The sequence below is a fragment of the Nycticebus coucang genome, chromosome 2 (assembly GCF_027406575.1).
Source record: "Nycticebus coucang isolate mNycCou1 chromosome 2, mNycCou1.pri, whole genome shotgun sequence".
Lineage (NCBI taxonomy): Eukaryota > Metazoa > Chordata > Mammalia > Primates > Lorisidae > Nycticebus > Nycticebus coucang.
The window spans coordinates 100972220-100990358 of record NC_069781.1 but is presented as its reverse complement, the minus strand read 5'-3'; the positions used below and the strand labels follow the sequence as shown (position 1 = coordinate 100990358).

Here is an 18139-nt window from a genome sequence, read left to right as displayed (position 1 = left end):
CACCCGTAGCTTTGTGGTCACTGACGTATTAGCGGTGCTGAAATAACCACAAGGCGGATATTGTTCTCTTTCCCTCTGGGCTGTCACCACAGCCACCCTCTTGTGTGCCCTGAAGAACTCTGGTATTTGCTGAAAGGCCACCAGCTGCAATTTTAGATCATCTTGGTAACTCGAACTTCTAACATTTACAAATAGCTGCAAAGGAGTTATGACAACCGTGCCGGCGACAGGCTGGGCTGGATGGTGGGAGAAAGCGCTGGTCTTCCCTCAGACCCTGTGTGGGCACAGCAGGCTGCTTATAAATGGCACTGGCCAGCATCATCCTCTGCTTGTTTCTGACACCACAGAGTGCTGGGCACCTAGTGCCTCTCCTCAGTCTGTGCCGAGGCACTCACTGGTTTATCTGTATCATTTCCAATCTGTTGTGAACAGATACGCTTACAAAACACAATCAAAAGAACTTCTGGAATGGCCAATACATATATGAAAAAGATAAAGTCACCAATCATTAGGGAAATGGAACTCTAGGCCACAGTTATTATAAAAAATGAATCAACAGTGTAGAGCCATTGGAGCCCTCGGTCATTGCTGGTGCAGACCCTGGGGAGACAGTGTAGCGGCTCCTCGGGAAATTAAACATATAAAGATGCACATCCTGAGAAATTGATAAAAATAACCCTGCTGCTCGGCGCTTTGCTGGGAATATAATAGTTTCTTCTGGATTTCAATATCTACTAACTATGAATTCCTCCTGGAGATAAGAAGCATCCTTTCCAGACTTACTTGAAAGAACCCTGGCTACAAAGATCCCAGGATTGCCGTTATGCGACTGTGTGACCTATGCCCCAGATACGACACCTGCCAGTGTGCCAGCTACACCCGGGAGACTCAGGCTCTACAGTCTATAAATGGGAAGAATCCTTTTGAGCCCTGAAATAAAAAGGTTTTATGGATCTTTTTATCAGCTGCATTTCTCACTTTTTACCTAATGGTGCTTCTTAGCATCTCCTCAAGAGAAAGTTCATCCGTGTTTTTGGCAGCCCAGTTCTGTTTACAGATGGCTGCAGTGCTCTGGCAGTGAGATCAGAGAGATCCTTCAGGGCTTGTCCAGTTCTTTCAGCCACGTGGGTTGGGCCTGTTTTCCTTAAAGGTCCCCATACCGCCAGCACAGGTTTTTTCTTATCAGCTTCCATGCTGTGGAGCCACAGCCCTTGGAGGTAAATAAGGTTTCCTACAGAAACAAAGGCAGGATTTGAAGCAGTACCAGCCACAATGACGGACAGAAGCCCCTTTGAAACGGACATGCTCACGCTGACCCGCTATGTTATGGAAAAAGGGCGTCAGGCCAAAGGGACCGGGGAGCTCACCCAGCTGCTGAACTCCATGCTGACAGCCATCAAAGCCATCTCCTCGGCTGTGCGCAAGGCCGGCCTGGCCAACATGTGAGTCCTGGGGAGCAGGTGCGGGCAGGTACACAGAGGACCCTCGTGCCAGGCTGGGATGTGGAAACTGAAGGTGCTTGGGCAAGAAATGGGCTCCAGACCTTATGGGCCCCATTTTAAATTTCCATCTTGTGCTTTGACTTGTTTCAAGAAAGCAATAAACTATTTTAAGGCACATATTATAGAAATACATTTATATATAGTTTTTCCAGTTACTACTTATTCTCATAACAAGTGCAGTGGCTTGTTGCACTAAAGCATATATTGAATTATCATGTCTTGTATTTGCATAGGGAGATTCCCATTGGCACAAAGAAGCAGAAGCAGAATGGAGACTTGAAACATCTTTATGTCTTTGGTAGATAAGAGCATTTTATTGTCATGAACTTGCCAACAGGTCAAGAGCTGGAAATCATTCATAAAACAGCACACTTGGCGCGGCCCATCCTGCATCTCCTCCCTCACCACCCAGGGGAGTGTTCTGCTTGTGACTCTGTCTTTTTTCTTTTTTATTCCAGAGTATTACAGGGATCTAACCGTTCTGGTTACATGAATTGCTTTTTATGACTCTTTATCTTCATCTCCACTTGGGGTGTGGGAAGCTTGAGGGGTGCCGGGCCTGGGAGGGGAGTGCAGAGGGTTCTTCCACTTGCTTCTCTTTGGAGTTTCGTCCAAGCACAGAATGAGGTCAAGTTTATTCAGCAGCCAAATATCCAGTTTAAGTCTGTAATAAAAAGAAACTATTTCTTTAGGCTTCCATTTCCTTTGTAGCAATTCTAGTGGAGATAGGAGTTGAAGGGACCCATATTTAGGGGCAAAAGGGGACCCAAAATTAAGAATCATCAAATTCAATAATTTAAAATGTTTATTTTGAACAATGTCGTGGGTTTTTTTGTTTTGTTTTGTTAGACAGAGCCTCAGTATGTCACCCTCAGTAGAGTGCTGTGGCATCACAGCTCACAACAACCTCAGACTCTTGAGCTTAAGTATTCTCTTGCCTCAGCCTCCTGAGTAGCTGGGAGTACAGGCACCTGCCACAATGCCAAGCTATTTTTTTTTTTTTTTTTTTTGCGGTTTTGGCCGGGGCCAGGCTTGAACCCACCACCCACGGCATATGGGGCTGGTGCCCTACTCCTTGAGCCGCAGGTGCCACCCATCGTCCAGCTATTTTTTTTTTGTTGCAGTTGTCATTGCTGTTTAGCTGGCCCGGGCTGGGCTCGAACCCACCAGCCTTGGTGCATGTGTCTGGCACCGTAACCATTGTGCTATGGGCACCAAGGCACAATTTCGTGTTTTTAACACAAAGATGTTGTAGCATTTCATCACAGGTTGTACTTATCATAAGATTGTCACAGACTTCCTGTATAAAAGGATTGGTGACCCCGTCCTGGGGCCACATTAGACACGCTCTATGCTCACTTTCTGTTCTGTCTGTGGGTGGCTACAGTCCTATCACCGCCTGCTCTGGCAGTCATGGCCGCGCTCTGCATTCAGGGCTTTCCCGAGTATGAGGTGCAGCCTCGTGCCCTGTCCTGCTCCTGCCGGGTGGTGGCCCTGCTGAGTGACACCAGACAGCCTTTGCCTCTCCCTGTACATGGTCCTGCTGTCCTTAGCATGGTGTTCTGAGCCACATCTCAGGATCATTCTCTCAGACCACCAGGCTCCTCCTCTGTGCAGGACTCTGGTAAGCAGCAGCTGATGCGGTGGGTTCTTACTCATCTGCCACAGAGCCCCAACTTCATGGTAATTGAGTGTCCTGATGAAGTGGCCTTAGGAAGTGGCTGATTAAGGTGCTCATCTAACTTGGCATTTCCCACCTTGTGGTCACAGGCAGTGAGTTAGTCTTACTAAGACTCAATTTCTCCACTGTGAAGTGCAGAGGTTTATAATAGTCCATAACCTTTAGGGTTGTTGCCAGAGTGAGTAAGTCCCTATGATGATGATTTCAACATCGCCTGGCCCTGAAATAAATACCGAGTAACTGCTGGTCACTACCCTGGTTCCAGGCCCAGCCCTGGGAAATACTCCAGGTGGTTGATGCCACGACTGGCCACCAGGGGGCAGGCGCAACCCAAGGACACCAAGCGCGAGCTCCCGCTGTTTCTGGGCGGCTAAGGCGGGAGCTCTGTTCTTTCTGTCCCCGCCCCTGCGCTTGTCACAGACACCCAGAGTGCCAGCAGGCGAAGCCCACTAGCTGGAAATTCTTCCTTTCTACCAAGGTTCTCAGATATTTTAAAAAGACATGGAACTTCTTCTCAGAGAGCCAAAAGGTGGCCTCTGTCCAGGAGCAGCCAGGCTTTTCTCCTCACAACGGGGACAGTCACATACTCCTGCCACTGTCCCGTGGAGGGGACCTGAGCCCCTTACTCCTGTGCTTCCTTTGTGTAGAAGACGTTTCTAGGCAGAGGCTTGATGAATGCAATTGAAAAGTCTCCCTTTCTTCCTCCTCCCCTGACTGTGGGAAGAAGGGAGTGGTGGCACCTGCCCATCCCAGAAGCTTCTCCATGGCTTCTTCATGCTCAGATGGTAGAACAAGCTGTTTAGAAACTGTCAGGAAGCGTTAGCACCAGGTAAAATGCTCAAGATGTTGTCCTGTGGGCTGGAGAGCACTTTCTTACCTATGCCCTGACTTGCAGCAGTTGCTGGGAAATCACATCCCGTCTGGGTGAGTTTCTATTCTCTCTGGGAGGAGAGGTGCTGCCCAGTGCCTGAAGGGAGGGTACAGAGTGGTGGGGTTGGCAGGGAGGTGAGTGGTGGTGGTGGGGAGTTTGCAAAGCACAGGACAGAGCCTATGTCTTAGCTCTGCCCACCCCAGGCCTTGGGGACCTGGCTCTTCCTTATAGCAGTGGCAGCCTCGAGATCCTTTATTAAACAAAAGGGAGTGTGTTTGTGGCTCCCTTAAACTTGAATGCAAAATAACACAGTTTTCTTGCTGCTGCTGTTGTTTGTTTGCTTTTCTCTTGAACCAGGAGATATACTCTTTGAGTCCAGGCTACTACCAGTGTTGTTTTCCAAGACAGCTGGCTCATCACATCCCAGCACACCAGACTTCAAATGCTGGGTTTGTGGAAACATGTTAGTGGGGGACTCTCATTCAGGAGAAAGAGTGGGAAATTCATTTGTCCCCAGCTTAGGGTAGATCAGGGGTTTTCAACCCTGGCTATCTGTTAGAACAACTTGAACTCCCTTCAACAAATAAAGGGCATTAACATAAGGAAGGGAAGGGAATTACTTCCTTGCCATCCTTTCTTCATAATTCAGAGAATATATATTGAGCATCTCCTATTCCTCTGGGCGCTGCCGAAACAAAGGTAATTCTTGCCCTCAGCTAGCAGATAATCCAGCAGGAAAGACATTCCACGAGGCCCATGGAACACTATGGAGGGAAGACAGCTAGTGCTGGTGTGTTCAGAAGGCATGCAGAAGGACCAGGGAGGCTTCTTGGAGGGCAAGAAGGCAGCATGGGGAAAGCTAATGGTGAGCAGACAGAGCTGCACTTAGGAGAAAATAAATCAAGAAAGAGTTTGGGGGTAGGGAGCTACTACTTTGGACAGACGGCCAGGGAAGGCCTCACTGAGAAGTGATCCTTGAGTCAAGACTTGAGGGAGGTGACAGCCACGTGGCTCTCGGAGGGCAGAGTGTCCCTAGTAGGGCTGCAAAGCCAGTGAGCAGGTGGTTATAATGCAGGTGTGTTCCTGTGGGTTCGGAGGCCGAGGGGAGACCCAGTGGGCACAAGAGGGACAGGCTTCCATGGTGGGGACTGGGCTTTGCCTCGGGTGGACTTGGAGGCATGTGGCTGCATTTCAGAAGGACTTTCCCTCCCATGCTGAGTGGAGAGCATCCCGAGTGGGCGGGGGTGGAAACAGGAGGCCCCTGCCATTCATGCTCTAAGCCACAAAGCCTGCAGACAGAACTTTCATGGTAGCGCTCCTTCTATTGCTTGGGATGGTTGTGCAGAAACAAAAGAAATAAGTCTGCCCTCAAGTTTCCTGCTCAGTTCCAGTAACACCAGGTGACCACAGGTTGACTTTTACCTCGAGCCAGCAGGATACTCTGTGGGGAGAACTGCAAAGACTTGAAATCCAGTGCTGCAAAGACATGGTCCTTTGCTTTCAGGTGACGTGTCTGATTTTATGAGCTTCCCCATCCTCTCCTCCCAGCGCTGGGTGTGGGTTGTACTTGGTCAGGCTGGATTCCCGTTTATCACATGGGGAAACTAAGGTAATATGAGGATATTCCTGGGGTGAAAAGGAAGTAAGGTTGAGAGCCACCACTGAGAGACGCAGCCTGTCTTCTGCACCTGTAATTCAGAGACTCCAGAGACACGGAGGGGGCGAGGCTCAGCAGGTGTCTCAGGGTCAGGGCTTCTTTGCTGGAGTTAGGACTGACCCCCTGCCTAAGGACTTCATTCAGCTTTTTGTTGTCTTAGGTATGGAATCGCAGGGAGCGTGAATGTGACGGGAGACGAGGTGAAGAAACTGGATGTGTTATCCAATGTCCTGGTGATAAACATGCTCCAGTCCTCCTACAGCACCTGTGTCCTGGTTTCCGAGGAAAATAAGGAGGCGATTATCACCGACAAGGAGAGACAGGTGCGTCCTGGGCTGCAGTGCCCATAATCACCAGTAGATGGTGCTACTGAGCTGGGGAGAATCCTTGTCTGGCATTTCTGCAGTTCGTTGGATTTTTCCTCTGTATCTGACATTTATTTTCTAGAAACCAAGGTTACACACTTGTTTAGTTGTAAGTCTTATACTGACTAGTTAAAGAAAACTCCATAGTAGGGTAGTGATTCATTTAAGAAATAAATCAGTGATTTAGGAAATGCCCAGGTGGGGTGTGGGGGTGTTCATGGCTGTTCACTTAATGTGCCGGTAATACGTTTTGGCACCTTCGGCTTAAACTGGTGGAATCCAGTAAACAGTAGAGTTTCTGAGAAGAGCTGTACCATACAGCCTCTTATTCTCCCCTCCCTGCTTCTCTTCACCCTCCATGCCTATCCCTCACTTCCCTGAGAGGTTTGTGGGTTCAGCAGAGATTTCTTCATGCCTCACAAAGCGTTAAAATAATATAGAAAATATTTCATGAAGCTCCCGCCCTCTTGCCCTGATGCAGTAATAAAGCGGGTTAGTTCAAGGCATGGCCGCCTTGGGCCTATAGTCACTGTTGGTTCACGATCACCTTATTATAGAGAGTGTTTTGCACCAATATTTAGCCACAGTGCAGTAATAAATCAATGCTGGGACACTGGCCCCTCTTTTGGACACTGGCCCCTCTTTCATACACTGAGCTTGGACATGGGGAATGGCATTGCTTTGTGATTAATGAGAAAGATGGTAAAGATATGTGAAGCCAAACTTATTAAGCCCCTACTGTATGTCAGTTGCTATGCAAGGTGCTTTTACACTTGTCTCATAGAATTTAAGCTAAATCACACCTATTGCTTTCAACTTTCAACTTCAACTGATGTGACCCCCCATTCTCTCTCCAGTCTAACTTCCTGTGGGCTTCCCCATTGGCCTCAGCAACATAGTATTCATGCTGGTTGAATACTCCACACTTGCCTATCTCTCTACCTAAAATTCTCCTCTCTGCTTCTCTGTGAATCTTCATTCCTTATTGCCAGCTAGGCCTCTCATTAAGATTAACACCCCCCCACACACACACACACACACATCACTCGTAGCCCCTCACCTGCCTGGTTTTCCTGGAGGCGCTTAGCATAGGCCGGTGTGTGCCTGCCTGTGCTCTCTCCCCACTGGAGTGTCAGTTCCACAGCATCCCTCCCCCAAAACCTCAGTACCTCGAACACTTTCCAGCATATACTAAATGGTCAGCAAACATCTGCAGAATGAATGCACACATGAACAAATGATTGGGCTATGTTGAATTATTTGTGGAAAGGCTGGGGAATTTCTGATTACAGATGATCACCCTTTTTTCTCCTCTCTCTGGCTGAGTACAGAAATAAACATAAAAAACTAAAATGAAGCTATGCTGTTCCTCATTGGAAAGTCAGGGAAAACTATCATATCTTCAGTGGAGGGAGAAAGGCCTTAAAACGTGATGTTTCATTACCAGTGTTCAATTAACCAGAAGACTCTGGTCCCATTGCTCAGGGCTCTCAGAACTGTGCACACGGGAGGCCTGTCTAAAGTATCTGGTCATTTCTGTGCATAGAGTGGTAACTGGAACTGCCTGTGATGGCAGAGTGGGGGCTGTGGAGACATGGGTCTCTTAAGACCCCATCCGCTCTTCTTCTGCTCTCCACGTTGCCCAGGTGGGCTGGATGCTGCAAAATCAAAGGAGTATTTTATTCCCCTGACGTACTGATGTGCACCAAATGTCTTAGCAGACAGACGCAGACACCCCGTTGTGAGATTTTCTGAAATCTCTTGGCAAGAATGCTCTAAGATAAAAAATCCTCTTGAGCTGGCCGGGCATAGTGGCTCACACGTGTAATCTTAGCACTCTGGGAGGCCGAGACAGGTGGACTGCTTGAGCTCAGCAGTTTGAAACCAGCCTGAGCAAGAGCAAGACCCCATCTAAAAAAATAGCTGGGTATTGTGCTGGGCACCTATAATCCCAGCTACTCTGCAGGCTGAGGCAAGAGAAAACTCTTGAGCCTAAGAGTTTGAGGTTGCTGTGAGCTGTTAACACCACAGCACTCTACTGAGGATGACGAAGTGAGACTCTGTCTCAAAAAAAAACCCTTTGTGTGAGGGGCCCAGAAAGACTGATCCCTGATTCCGTAACTGGCCTTCCTGTGGACACCAGTAGAGTTGGTCCCAGGCAGCCCAAGTCCGTCTTCTGCTTCCTACCTCTTCCCTGCACAGGGCCAATTCTAGACCTGGGTTCCTGTCATGTCCTCAGAAGCTCTGAACCCTGAGGTGCCCAGGTGGGAGGGAGGGTGGAGCCAAAGCAGACCAGAGAGGAGAGCCATTGTGCGTGTGTGGGGGTCCCCAGCAACCTGTGCAGCATCAAACAATCTATGTAGGTGGAAGTGGGGAGTCTTGACCGCAGAGTCCGACATGCGGGTGCATTCTGCCCCCCATAAGCAGTAACACTTTTTGGCAAGGATATGCCATTGCTTTAAACTTTTTTGATGTGGCTGGTGGTGTCTGCCACACACAGCTCTGACACAAAGTGGTTGTGTTGAGGGGAAGGTGTTCTAATCAGGTGGCTTTTCCCTCTGTGATCTAGGGGAAATACGTGGTCTGCTTTGACCCGCTGGATGGATCTTCCAACATTGACTGCCTGGCCTCCATTGGAACCATATTTGCCATCTACAGAAAGGTGCGTAGATGGGCTGGCACTGCAAATCCCCTTCCTGTGGTGGTTTCTGGAAGTTCCTGGGCTGAAAGCCTGAGTTTGGGGCTCTGTGCTCCCATGAACTAGAAGCACTACTGTAGGCAAACCATGAACTCCTCTCACTTCAGGCTCCTCACCGGAGGACCAGAATCGGGAATCCTCTTTTTCTACCTCTGGCATTCCTGGGAGGATAAAGTGAAAGGATTGGTGGGACCTTGTTTTGAAATTCTGGATGCGACAGCACTGTCTGACATGGTGTTAGGGTCCGGGGGCACGCAGGGATCCCTCTGTTTCTTCTTTGTGAGGCTCAGCTCTTACTGTATTAGTTTTCTTTTGCTGCTATAACAACTTTCCACATGTTTAGAGGCATAAAACAACACACGTGTTTTTTTTTTTTTTCTTTTTTATTGTTGGGGATTCATTGAGGGTACAACAAGCCAGGTTATACTGATTGCAATTGTTAGGTAAAGTCCCTCTTGCAATCATGTCTTGCCCCCATAAACACATGTGTTTTTGATTTCCCATGTCTATAGCCAGGCTGGGCTGGTTCCCTCCACGGCCAGTCTGACCTCTTACCAACTGGCTCCTGGGGAGAATTTGCTTCCAGGCTCCTTTTTATTTTTTTTGACACAGAGTCTCATTTTGTCACCCTGAGTAGAATGCAGTGATACCACAGCTCACGGCAACCTCAAGTTCTTGGGCTCAAGCGATTTTCTTGCTTCAGTTTTTCATTTTTAGTAGAGATGGGGTCTCGCTCTTGCTCAGGCTGGTCTCAAACTCTTGAGCTCAAGTGATCCACCTGCCTTGGCCTCCCAGAGTGCTAGGATTACAGGTGTGAGCCACCATGCCCAGCCCTCTAGGCTCCTTTGGGTGGTTGGCAGAATTCAGTTCCCTGATGAGGTTAAATCCAACTCCTCATTTCTTTGCTGGACGTTGGCAGGGGTCCTTCTCAGCTTCTAAGGCTGCCTGTATTCTTTGGTTTGTGACGGCTTCATTATCAAAGCCAGCAAAGGCCAGTTAAGGCTTTGGCTCTCCCTGATAACTACTTCCCCACCCTTTGTCCCATCTGCCCTGTCTTCAGCCACAGAATATTCTCTGCCTTTACAGGCTCATTCAATTAGACTGGACTAACCTATCTAGATAACCCAGGGTAATCTCTCTATTTTGAATCCATAACCTTGATTATTGTATCTGCAATGTCCCTTTTACTGTGCAGTGCCACAAACGCACAGATTCTGAGGATTAGATTATCCTTGGGGGCAATTTTGCCTAGTCCAAAACCCAAACAACCGAGAAGACCTTATGGGTTGGTTTGTGACCACACAGTCTGACCTGAAACTTCATGACAGGCCACACAAACTGAACTATGCTGTCTGGCTGTGCCTCGATTTAAGGGTCAGTCCTTGTTCCAATCAGGGTGGTTGGGCCTTTGCCCTTGGGACTTCCAAGCAGAAGACGAGGGATATTTGGGGGTCTCTTGGGATGTTCAGCTGGGTAACCTGCCCTCACGTAAAGAGCTGGGCTGGCTCTAGAGACTCGTTGCTCTGACCCAAAGCACATAGTCTTCCCACTAAGCTCCTTACGAAGGCACAGTGAGGCAGCACTCTGTTCCTAGGGCACCAGTTTGGCTCTGATGACTTAATGTCCGTGTAACTAACTTTCCATGTGTGTCTTTCTTAGTGCTCCTGCCTAATCAACTCCGCAGAGGGCTGGGTATGCCCTGCTTCACGTGGCCTACGTAGGTATTCATCTTGCTGTAGAGATCTAGTGTGCACACTGCTGGGTGACTGTTGTCCCAAAGGAGTGGAGGGAATAGAACATGACTTTTAGGAGAACCCATCAAAAGCTTTTTGAATGAAAAGTTTAGTCCATGCATATTCAATATTAATGTTGATAGGTAAGGACTTACCACCACCACTGTGTTGTTACTTGATTTCTAGTTGCTCTGTGGACCTCTCTTTCTTTCCTCTTTCTTGTCTTCCTTTGTTAAAAGTGATTTTCTCTGGTGGTATATTTTAATTTTTTTTTTTTGTATATCTATTGTAGGTTTTTGATCTGAAGTGACATGAGGCTTTCAGAGAACATTGTATAACCAATTCTTTTAAACATATGACAACTTTGCTCACAAACAAGCAAAGAGACTTCTAGCAGAAATTCTACCCTTGAACTCCATCTCCCACTTTTTAACTTTTTGTTGTTTCTGTCCATGTATTTTTATACTATATCTCTCTCAAAAAGTTATTGTTATTTTTGATAAGTTTTTCTTTTTTAGTCTTTCTACTCAAGTATTACATGAAGAGAGGCTATTCTGTATTTGTACCTGGACTGTCGACAGTGAGTTGTGTACCTTCAGATTTCTCATTGTTCATTAATCCTTTTCTTTCAGATTAAAGAACTAATTCCTTTAGCATTTCTTATAGGACAGTTCTGGTGTTATGAAATCCCTCAGCTTTTGTTTGTCTTGGAAAGCCTTTCTCCCTTATGTGTGAAGGATATTTTTGCAGGATATAATATTCTAGGGCAAAGGCCTTTTTCCTTTGGCACTTTGAACATGTCATGACTCTGTCTCCTGGCCTGTGAGGTTCCCACTGACAAGTCTGCTGCCAGATGTATTAGAGTTTCTATATATGTTATTTATTTTTATTTTCTTACATCCCTTAGGAACTTTTCTTTATCTGTGACCTTTGGGAACTTGATTACTAAATTCGTTGACATATCATTGTTTGGATTAAATCCACTTGGTATTCTGTGACCTTCTTTTACCTGAATATTGATATTTTTCTCTAGGTTTGCAAAATTCTGTTACTATTTCTTTGAATAAGCTTTTTACCCCAATCTCACTATCTACCTCTTCTTTAAGGCCAATCATTCTTCAATTGTTCTTTTGAGGCTATTTTCTAGATCTTTCCGGCATGATCTGTTCTTATTTACCCTTTTTCCTTTTTTCTCTTCTGACTGTGTATTTTCAAATAGCCTGTCTTCAAGCTCATGAATTCTGTCTTCTGCTTGGTCAATTCTGCTTTTGAGAGAGTGATGCACTTCTTAGTTTGTTACCTGAATTCTGCAACCCTAGAACTACTGCTAGATTTTTTTTTTGTTTCAATCTCTTTGTTAAATTTTTCCAACAGGCTTTTAAATTCCATCTCTCTGTTATCTTGAAGTTCATTGAGCTCCTTCAGAACAACTATTTTTGTTAGGTGTCAAAACAAAAGACCTTTTTTTTTTAAAGGTCACCTGGCTCCATCACTCCAGACCTGGTCACTAGTATTTTATTTAGTTCAGCTGGTGGGGACATGTCTTCCTGGAGATTCCTGATGTTTATGGATGTTCATCAATGTCTGGGCATTGAGGAGTTAGGTATTTATTTTAATCTTCACAGTTGGGGCTTATTTCAACCCATCCATTTTAAGAAGTCTTTCCAGATACACAAATGGAATTTGAGTATTGTATAAGTCTCCGGTCACTGCAGCTATATCAGCACTGGGGGTGTCCTAAGCCCAGAAATGCTGTGACGTGTGGAAACTTCTGATGGTCCCACCTTAGTGAGCTTGGGTAAGACACAGAAGAATTCCCTGGACCACTAGGAAAAGTCTTTACTCTCTTTCCTCACTCTCTGTGCTGGGATGCTGGAGTTGGGGGAGGAGTAATGTGCATAGTCCCTTGTAGCCACCAGTAGTAGGTCATACCCGAAACCAGCCCAGTCTCACTAAAAGCCAGTTGTGACTGCTGCCTAACTACCTCTGATGTTATTCAAAGTTCAAGGGGTCTTTAGTCAGCAAGTGCTCAATCCTGCCAGGTCTGGGCTCTTCCCTTCTTTCCTGCCTGGGTAGATACAGAAATGTCTTCCAGGAACTGAGGTCTGAACTCAGGGGGCGCAGGGGCCTGCTTGGTACTTTATTTTACTATGGTGAGCTCTTACTCAAGTTACAAAACAAGGGGTCCTCTGAGATCCCCCTTTTTCCTTCCTTGTGTGGAAGGAAATAATCCCTGAGCTGTACTGCCCATATTTGGGGGAGAAGTGACATAGGCAGTTCCACCGCTTAGCCACGGTGCTAATGTCACTCTTGGTCACATGCAACCACAAGTCCACTGGCTCTAAGCCATCATGGTCATAGGAATTTCCCAAGAACTTCAGTCCCTGTGGTCCAACTGCATTACAAATTTAGTCCAGGCCCTGGCTGCTAAGTCGGCCACTGGTAGGGCTGGTGGGAGCTCAGGTTTTGGGAGTCAGGATTTCCCTCTGGTTGGGCTGGTCTAAATGTTCCCTCCATGGAAACCAGCAGAATTCTGCCCTGTGCTGCATTCCCCTGTGCCAGGGTGGCCCTGAGTTTCAATGCAAAGCCCCACAGTCACTTTTTTCTCCTTCTCCTGGGCACATAGACTCCCTCTACTTGGCACTGCCAGGGGTAGGGAGGGCTGGCACAGGTAAGGCAAGGCCGTCTTTTCTGCCCTCTTCAGTGCCTCTTTCCTTGATACAGTGTTCAAACCAGGTAGTGTGATTGCTTACCTGATTTTTGTTTCTTCTGAAGGTGCTTGCTCGTGTGGATAGGTGTTGTATTAGGTGACATGTGGAGGGATGATCACTGGAGGCTTCCATTCGGCCATCATGGGGCTTCATGAATAGACTAAACTTTTCATTCAAAAGCTTTTGATAGGTTCCCCAAAAATTCATGTTCTGTTCCTTCCACTCCTTTGGAACAACAGTCAGCCCAGCCCTTGGAGCCTTGTCAGAACCAGGAGAGATGCCCACCTCTAACTGGGACTTCTGAGATTCTCTGACAAACATCAAGAGAGACATTTCAAGACAGTCAGAGATCTGTCAAAGGTTTCTTGGTCCCTTTTATTTCTTCTTTCTTTCTTTCTTTCTTTCTTTTTTTGAGACAGAGTCTCACTATGTCGCCCTCAGTAGAGTGCTGTGGGGTTACAGCTCACAGCAACCTCAAACCCTTGAGCTTAAGCAATTATCTTACCTCAGCCTCCCAAGTAGCTGGGACCGCAGGAGCCTGCCACAGTGCCCGGCTATTTTTTTTTAATGTAGTTGTCATTGTTTGGCAAGCCCGGGCTGGATTTGAACCCACCAGCTCCAATATATGTGGCTGGCACCCTAGCTGCTTAGCTACATGCCCCAAGCCATGTCCCTTTTATTTTTAAGGAGCAATGCTGAACACTTTTTCAGCCCTCTGCTAGTAAGGTCCCCCTTTCTCTTATAGTTGACATTTTGTATTTCCAACAAAGTCACAGATTAGACCTAGTAAAAGCTCTCTTACTTCAAACCATCCAAAACTGCTAGATAAAATACATCACCCATGCCCTTCAATGCACAGATGAGCCCATTGAAATTAACAAAAACAAACACCAGAGAGGCCACTGGAACACAAAAGAGAGTCTAAAATAAACCATCCTATGTGGCTACCTGACCAATGACAAAGGTGGGTTGCTGAGCTGAGACTCCAAAGATGACGGTGTCTCTGAACAGGAGTGTCAGAATTGGCAGAACAAACCATTGTTTAGTCATTCTTAATGGCTGAACAAAAATGATTCAAAAGCTTCAATGGTGAAAACTAAAGATTTCCATTTAAAAATCTAACACAGCCTTTGCCTTTCTTATTCTGTGGCTTCTCAAGAAATCAGCTTTCGGGCAGATCCCAAGTTCTAGCTCCTCAGAGTCCCCTGACAGGCACTGGGGAGACAGATAGCTGGGCCCAGCCCCAGAGTTTCTGATCCTGTAGCCTACAGAAGATCCACAAACCTGATCTTCCAACGAGAGCCCTGTGATACCGACACTGAAGCTGCTGGTCCACTTTGAGAATCACTACCCTAGGGCTGAGTCCTCAGGGTTGGGATGTGTTTGGAAATCAGGAGGCAAAGCTGATTTATTTAACACATGCTCTCATGGAAAATGTTCTTAGTTGTCAAAGGGGGAAAAAAACTATTATAAAGAATGCAAGTTTGTGAAAATAAAAAACAGTATTACTTGGAACATGCCATTTTTAAAGAAGGATAAAATTTCCTTTTAAAATAAAGCTCTTAGATTGGCTCCCGCCCAAACCTCTGAAAGAGCTGTGCAGTGACCGTGACTGGCACCCACCTGGAACTCCATAAGAGCTGCACCACCCAGACCTTCATAAGAACTGCACTGAAGGAGGCGGAGCAAGATGGCAGCTGAGTAACAGCTTCCTTGCATCTGGGCACCGTGAGTCTGGGGAGATAGGACTCCAGGCATCTCTGGCTGGTGGGAACTGCCTATCATCACTCCTATGAAGATACAGGGAGTCAGCGAGAGACTTCTGGACCCCAAGAGGAGGACTAAAACAGTGGAAAACCGGCAAGTGGTCGCGTGTGTTCAATCCGTCTAAACCCGCCCACAACTGCACAAGAACTTCAAGAGCAAGAGGAAGTGAAAGGAAAATTACGGCAAGGAAACAGATAAAAGAAATCACTCATGAGAAAGAATCAGCAGAAAACTCCAGGCAACATGAAGAACCAGTCTAGAACAACCCCACCGAGGGACCATGAGGTAGCTACTGCAGATGATTCCACCAGTATAGAAATGTTAGGAATGACAGAAAGGGAATTTAGAATACACATGTTGAAAACAATGAAAGAAATGATGGAAACAATGAAGGAAATTGCTAATAAAGTGGAAAATAACCAAAAGGAAATCCAAAAACAGAATCAAATAAGAGATGAACGATATGAAGAATATAAAAAGGATATAGCAGACCTGAAGGAATTGAAACAGTCAATTAGGGAACTTAAAGATACAATGGAAAGTATCAGCAACAGGTTAGACCATGCAGAAGAAAGAATTTCAGAGGTAGAAGACAAAGTTCTTGAGATAACTCAGACAGTAAAAGAGGCAGAAAAGAAGAGAGAGAAAGCAGAACGTTCACTGTCAGAATTATGGGACTTTATGAAGCGTTCCAACATACGAGTTATAGGAATTCCAGAAGGGGAAGAAGAATGCCCCAGAGGAATGGAAGCCATACTAGAGAATATTATAAAAGAAAATTTCCCAAACATCACCAAAGAGTCTGACACACTGCTTTCAGAGGGATATCAGACCCCAGGTCGCCTCAACTCTAACCGAGCTTCTCCAAGACACATTGTGATGAACCTGTCCAAAGTCAAGACAAAAGAAAAGATTCTGCAAGCTGCCAGGAGTAAGCGCCAGTTGACCTACAGGGGCAAATTCATCAGAGTTACCGCAGACTTCTCTAATGAAACTTTCCAAGCAAGAAGAAAATGGTCATCTACCTTTAATCTACTTAAACAGAACAATTTTCAGCCCAGAATTCTGTACCCTGCTAAGCTAAGCTTCAAAATTGACGGAGAAATCAAATCATTTACGGATATACAAACATTGAGGAAATTCGCCACAACAAGATCAGCTCTACAGGAAATACTTCAACCTGTTCTGCACACTGACCACCACAATGGATCAGCAGCAAAGTAAGAACTCAGAAATCAAAGGACAAAACCTAACCTCCACACTGATGCAAAAGATAAAACTAAGCAATGGACTCTCACCAAATAAGACGAATAGAATACTACCACACTTATCAATTATCTCAATAAATGTTAATGGCTTGAATTCCCCACTGAAGAGACATAGATTGGCTGACTGGATTAAAAAACACAAGCCATCCATTTGCTGTCTGCAAGAAACACGCCTGGCCTCAAAAGACAAATTAAAGCTCCGACTCAAGGGTTGGAAGACAATTTTTCAGGCGAACGGAATTCAGAAGAAAAGAGGAGTTGCAATCTTATTTTCAGATACATGTGGATTTAAAGCAACTAAAGTAAAAAAAGACAAAGATGGTCACTTTATATTGGTCAAGGGAAAACTACAACAAGAAGACATTTCCATTCTAAATATTTATGCACCCAATTTAAATGCTCCCAGATTCCTGAAGCACACCTTACTCAGTCTGAGCAATATGATATCTGATAATACCATCATAACAGGGGACTTTAACACACCTCTTACAGAGCTGGACGGATCCTCTAAACAGAAATTAAACAAAGATGTAAGAGATTTAAATGAGACCCTAGAACAACTATGCTTGATAGATGCATATAGAACACTCCACCCCAAAGATAAAGAATATACATTCTTCTCATCACCCCATGGAACATTCTCCAAAATTGATCATATCCTGGGACACAAAACAAATATCAACAGAATCAAAAGAATTGAAATTTTACCTTGTATCTTTTCAGACCATAAGGCACTAAAGGTGGAACTCAACTCTAACAAAAATGCTCAAGCCCACCCAAAGGCATGGAAATTAAACAATCTTCTGTTGAATAACAGATGGGTGAAGGAAGAAATAAAACAGGAAATCATTAACTTCCTTGAGCATAACAACAATGAAGACACAAGCTACCAAAACCTGTGGGATACTGCAAAAGCAGTTTTGAGAGGAAAATTCATCGCTTTAGATGCCTACATTCGAAAAACAGAAAGAGAGCACATCAACAATCTCACAAGAGATCTTATGGAATTGGAAAAAGAAGAACAATCTAAGCCTAAACCCAGTAGAAGAAAAGAAATATCCAAAATCAAATCAGAGATCAATGAAATTGAAAACAAAAGAATCATTCAGAAAATTAATGAAACAAGGAGTTGGTTTTTTGAAAAAATAAATAAAATAGATAAACCATTAGCCAGACTAACTAGAAATAGAAAAGTAAAATCTCTAATAACCTCAATCAGAAATGATAAAGGGGAAATAACAAATGATCCCACAGAGATACAAGAGATCATCTCTGAATACTACCAGAAACTCTATGCCCAGAAATTTGACAATGTGAAGGAAATGGATCAATATTTGGAATCACACCCTCTCCCTAGACTTAGCCAGGATGAAATAGACCTCCTGAACAGACCAATTTCAAGCACTGAGATCAAAGAAACAATAAAAAATCTTCCAACTAAAAAATGCCCTGGTCCAGATGGCTTCACTCCAGAATTCTATCAAACCTTCAAGGAAGAGCTTATTCCTGTACTGCAGAAATTATTCCAAAAAACTGAGGAAGAAGGAATCTTCCCCAACACATTCTATGAAGCAAACATCACCCTGATACCAAAACCAGGAAAAGACCCAAACAAAAAGGACAATTTCAGACCAATCTCACTCATGAACATAGACGCAAAAATTCTCAACAAAATCCTGGCCAATAGATTACAGCTTATCATCAAAAAAGTCATTCATCATGATCAAGTAGGCTTCATCCCAGGGATGCAAGGCTGGTTGAACATACGCAAGTCTATAAACGTTATCTACCATATTAACAGAGGCAAAAATAAAGATCACATGATCCTCTCAATAGATGCAGAAAAAGCATTTGATAAAATCCAGCATCATTTTCTAATTAGAACA

The 18139-nt window shown here is 45.2% G+C and overlaps 1 protein-coding gene across 1 annotated transcript in view; it reads left to right on the top strand.

Annotated features, from left to right (window-relative positions):
- The first annotated feature begins 1153 nt into the window (after positions 1–1153).
- FBP2 (fructose-bisphosphatase 2) overlaps positions 1154–18139 on the top strand; it is a 36265-nt gene continuing 19279 nt past the window's right edge. Inside the window, exons 1-3 of the mRNA XM_053577348.1 lie at positions 1154–1442; positions 5872–6034; positions 8646–8738. Of these exons, the coding sequence (XP_053433323.1) occupies positions 1273–1442; positions 5872–6034; positions 8646–8738 (426 nt within the window). The 5' untranslated portion in view covers positions 1154–1272. The remainder of the gene's footprint in view (positions 1443–5871; positions 6035–8645; positions 8739–18139) is intronic.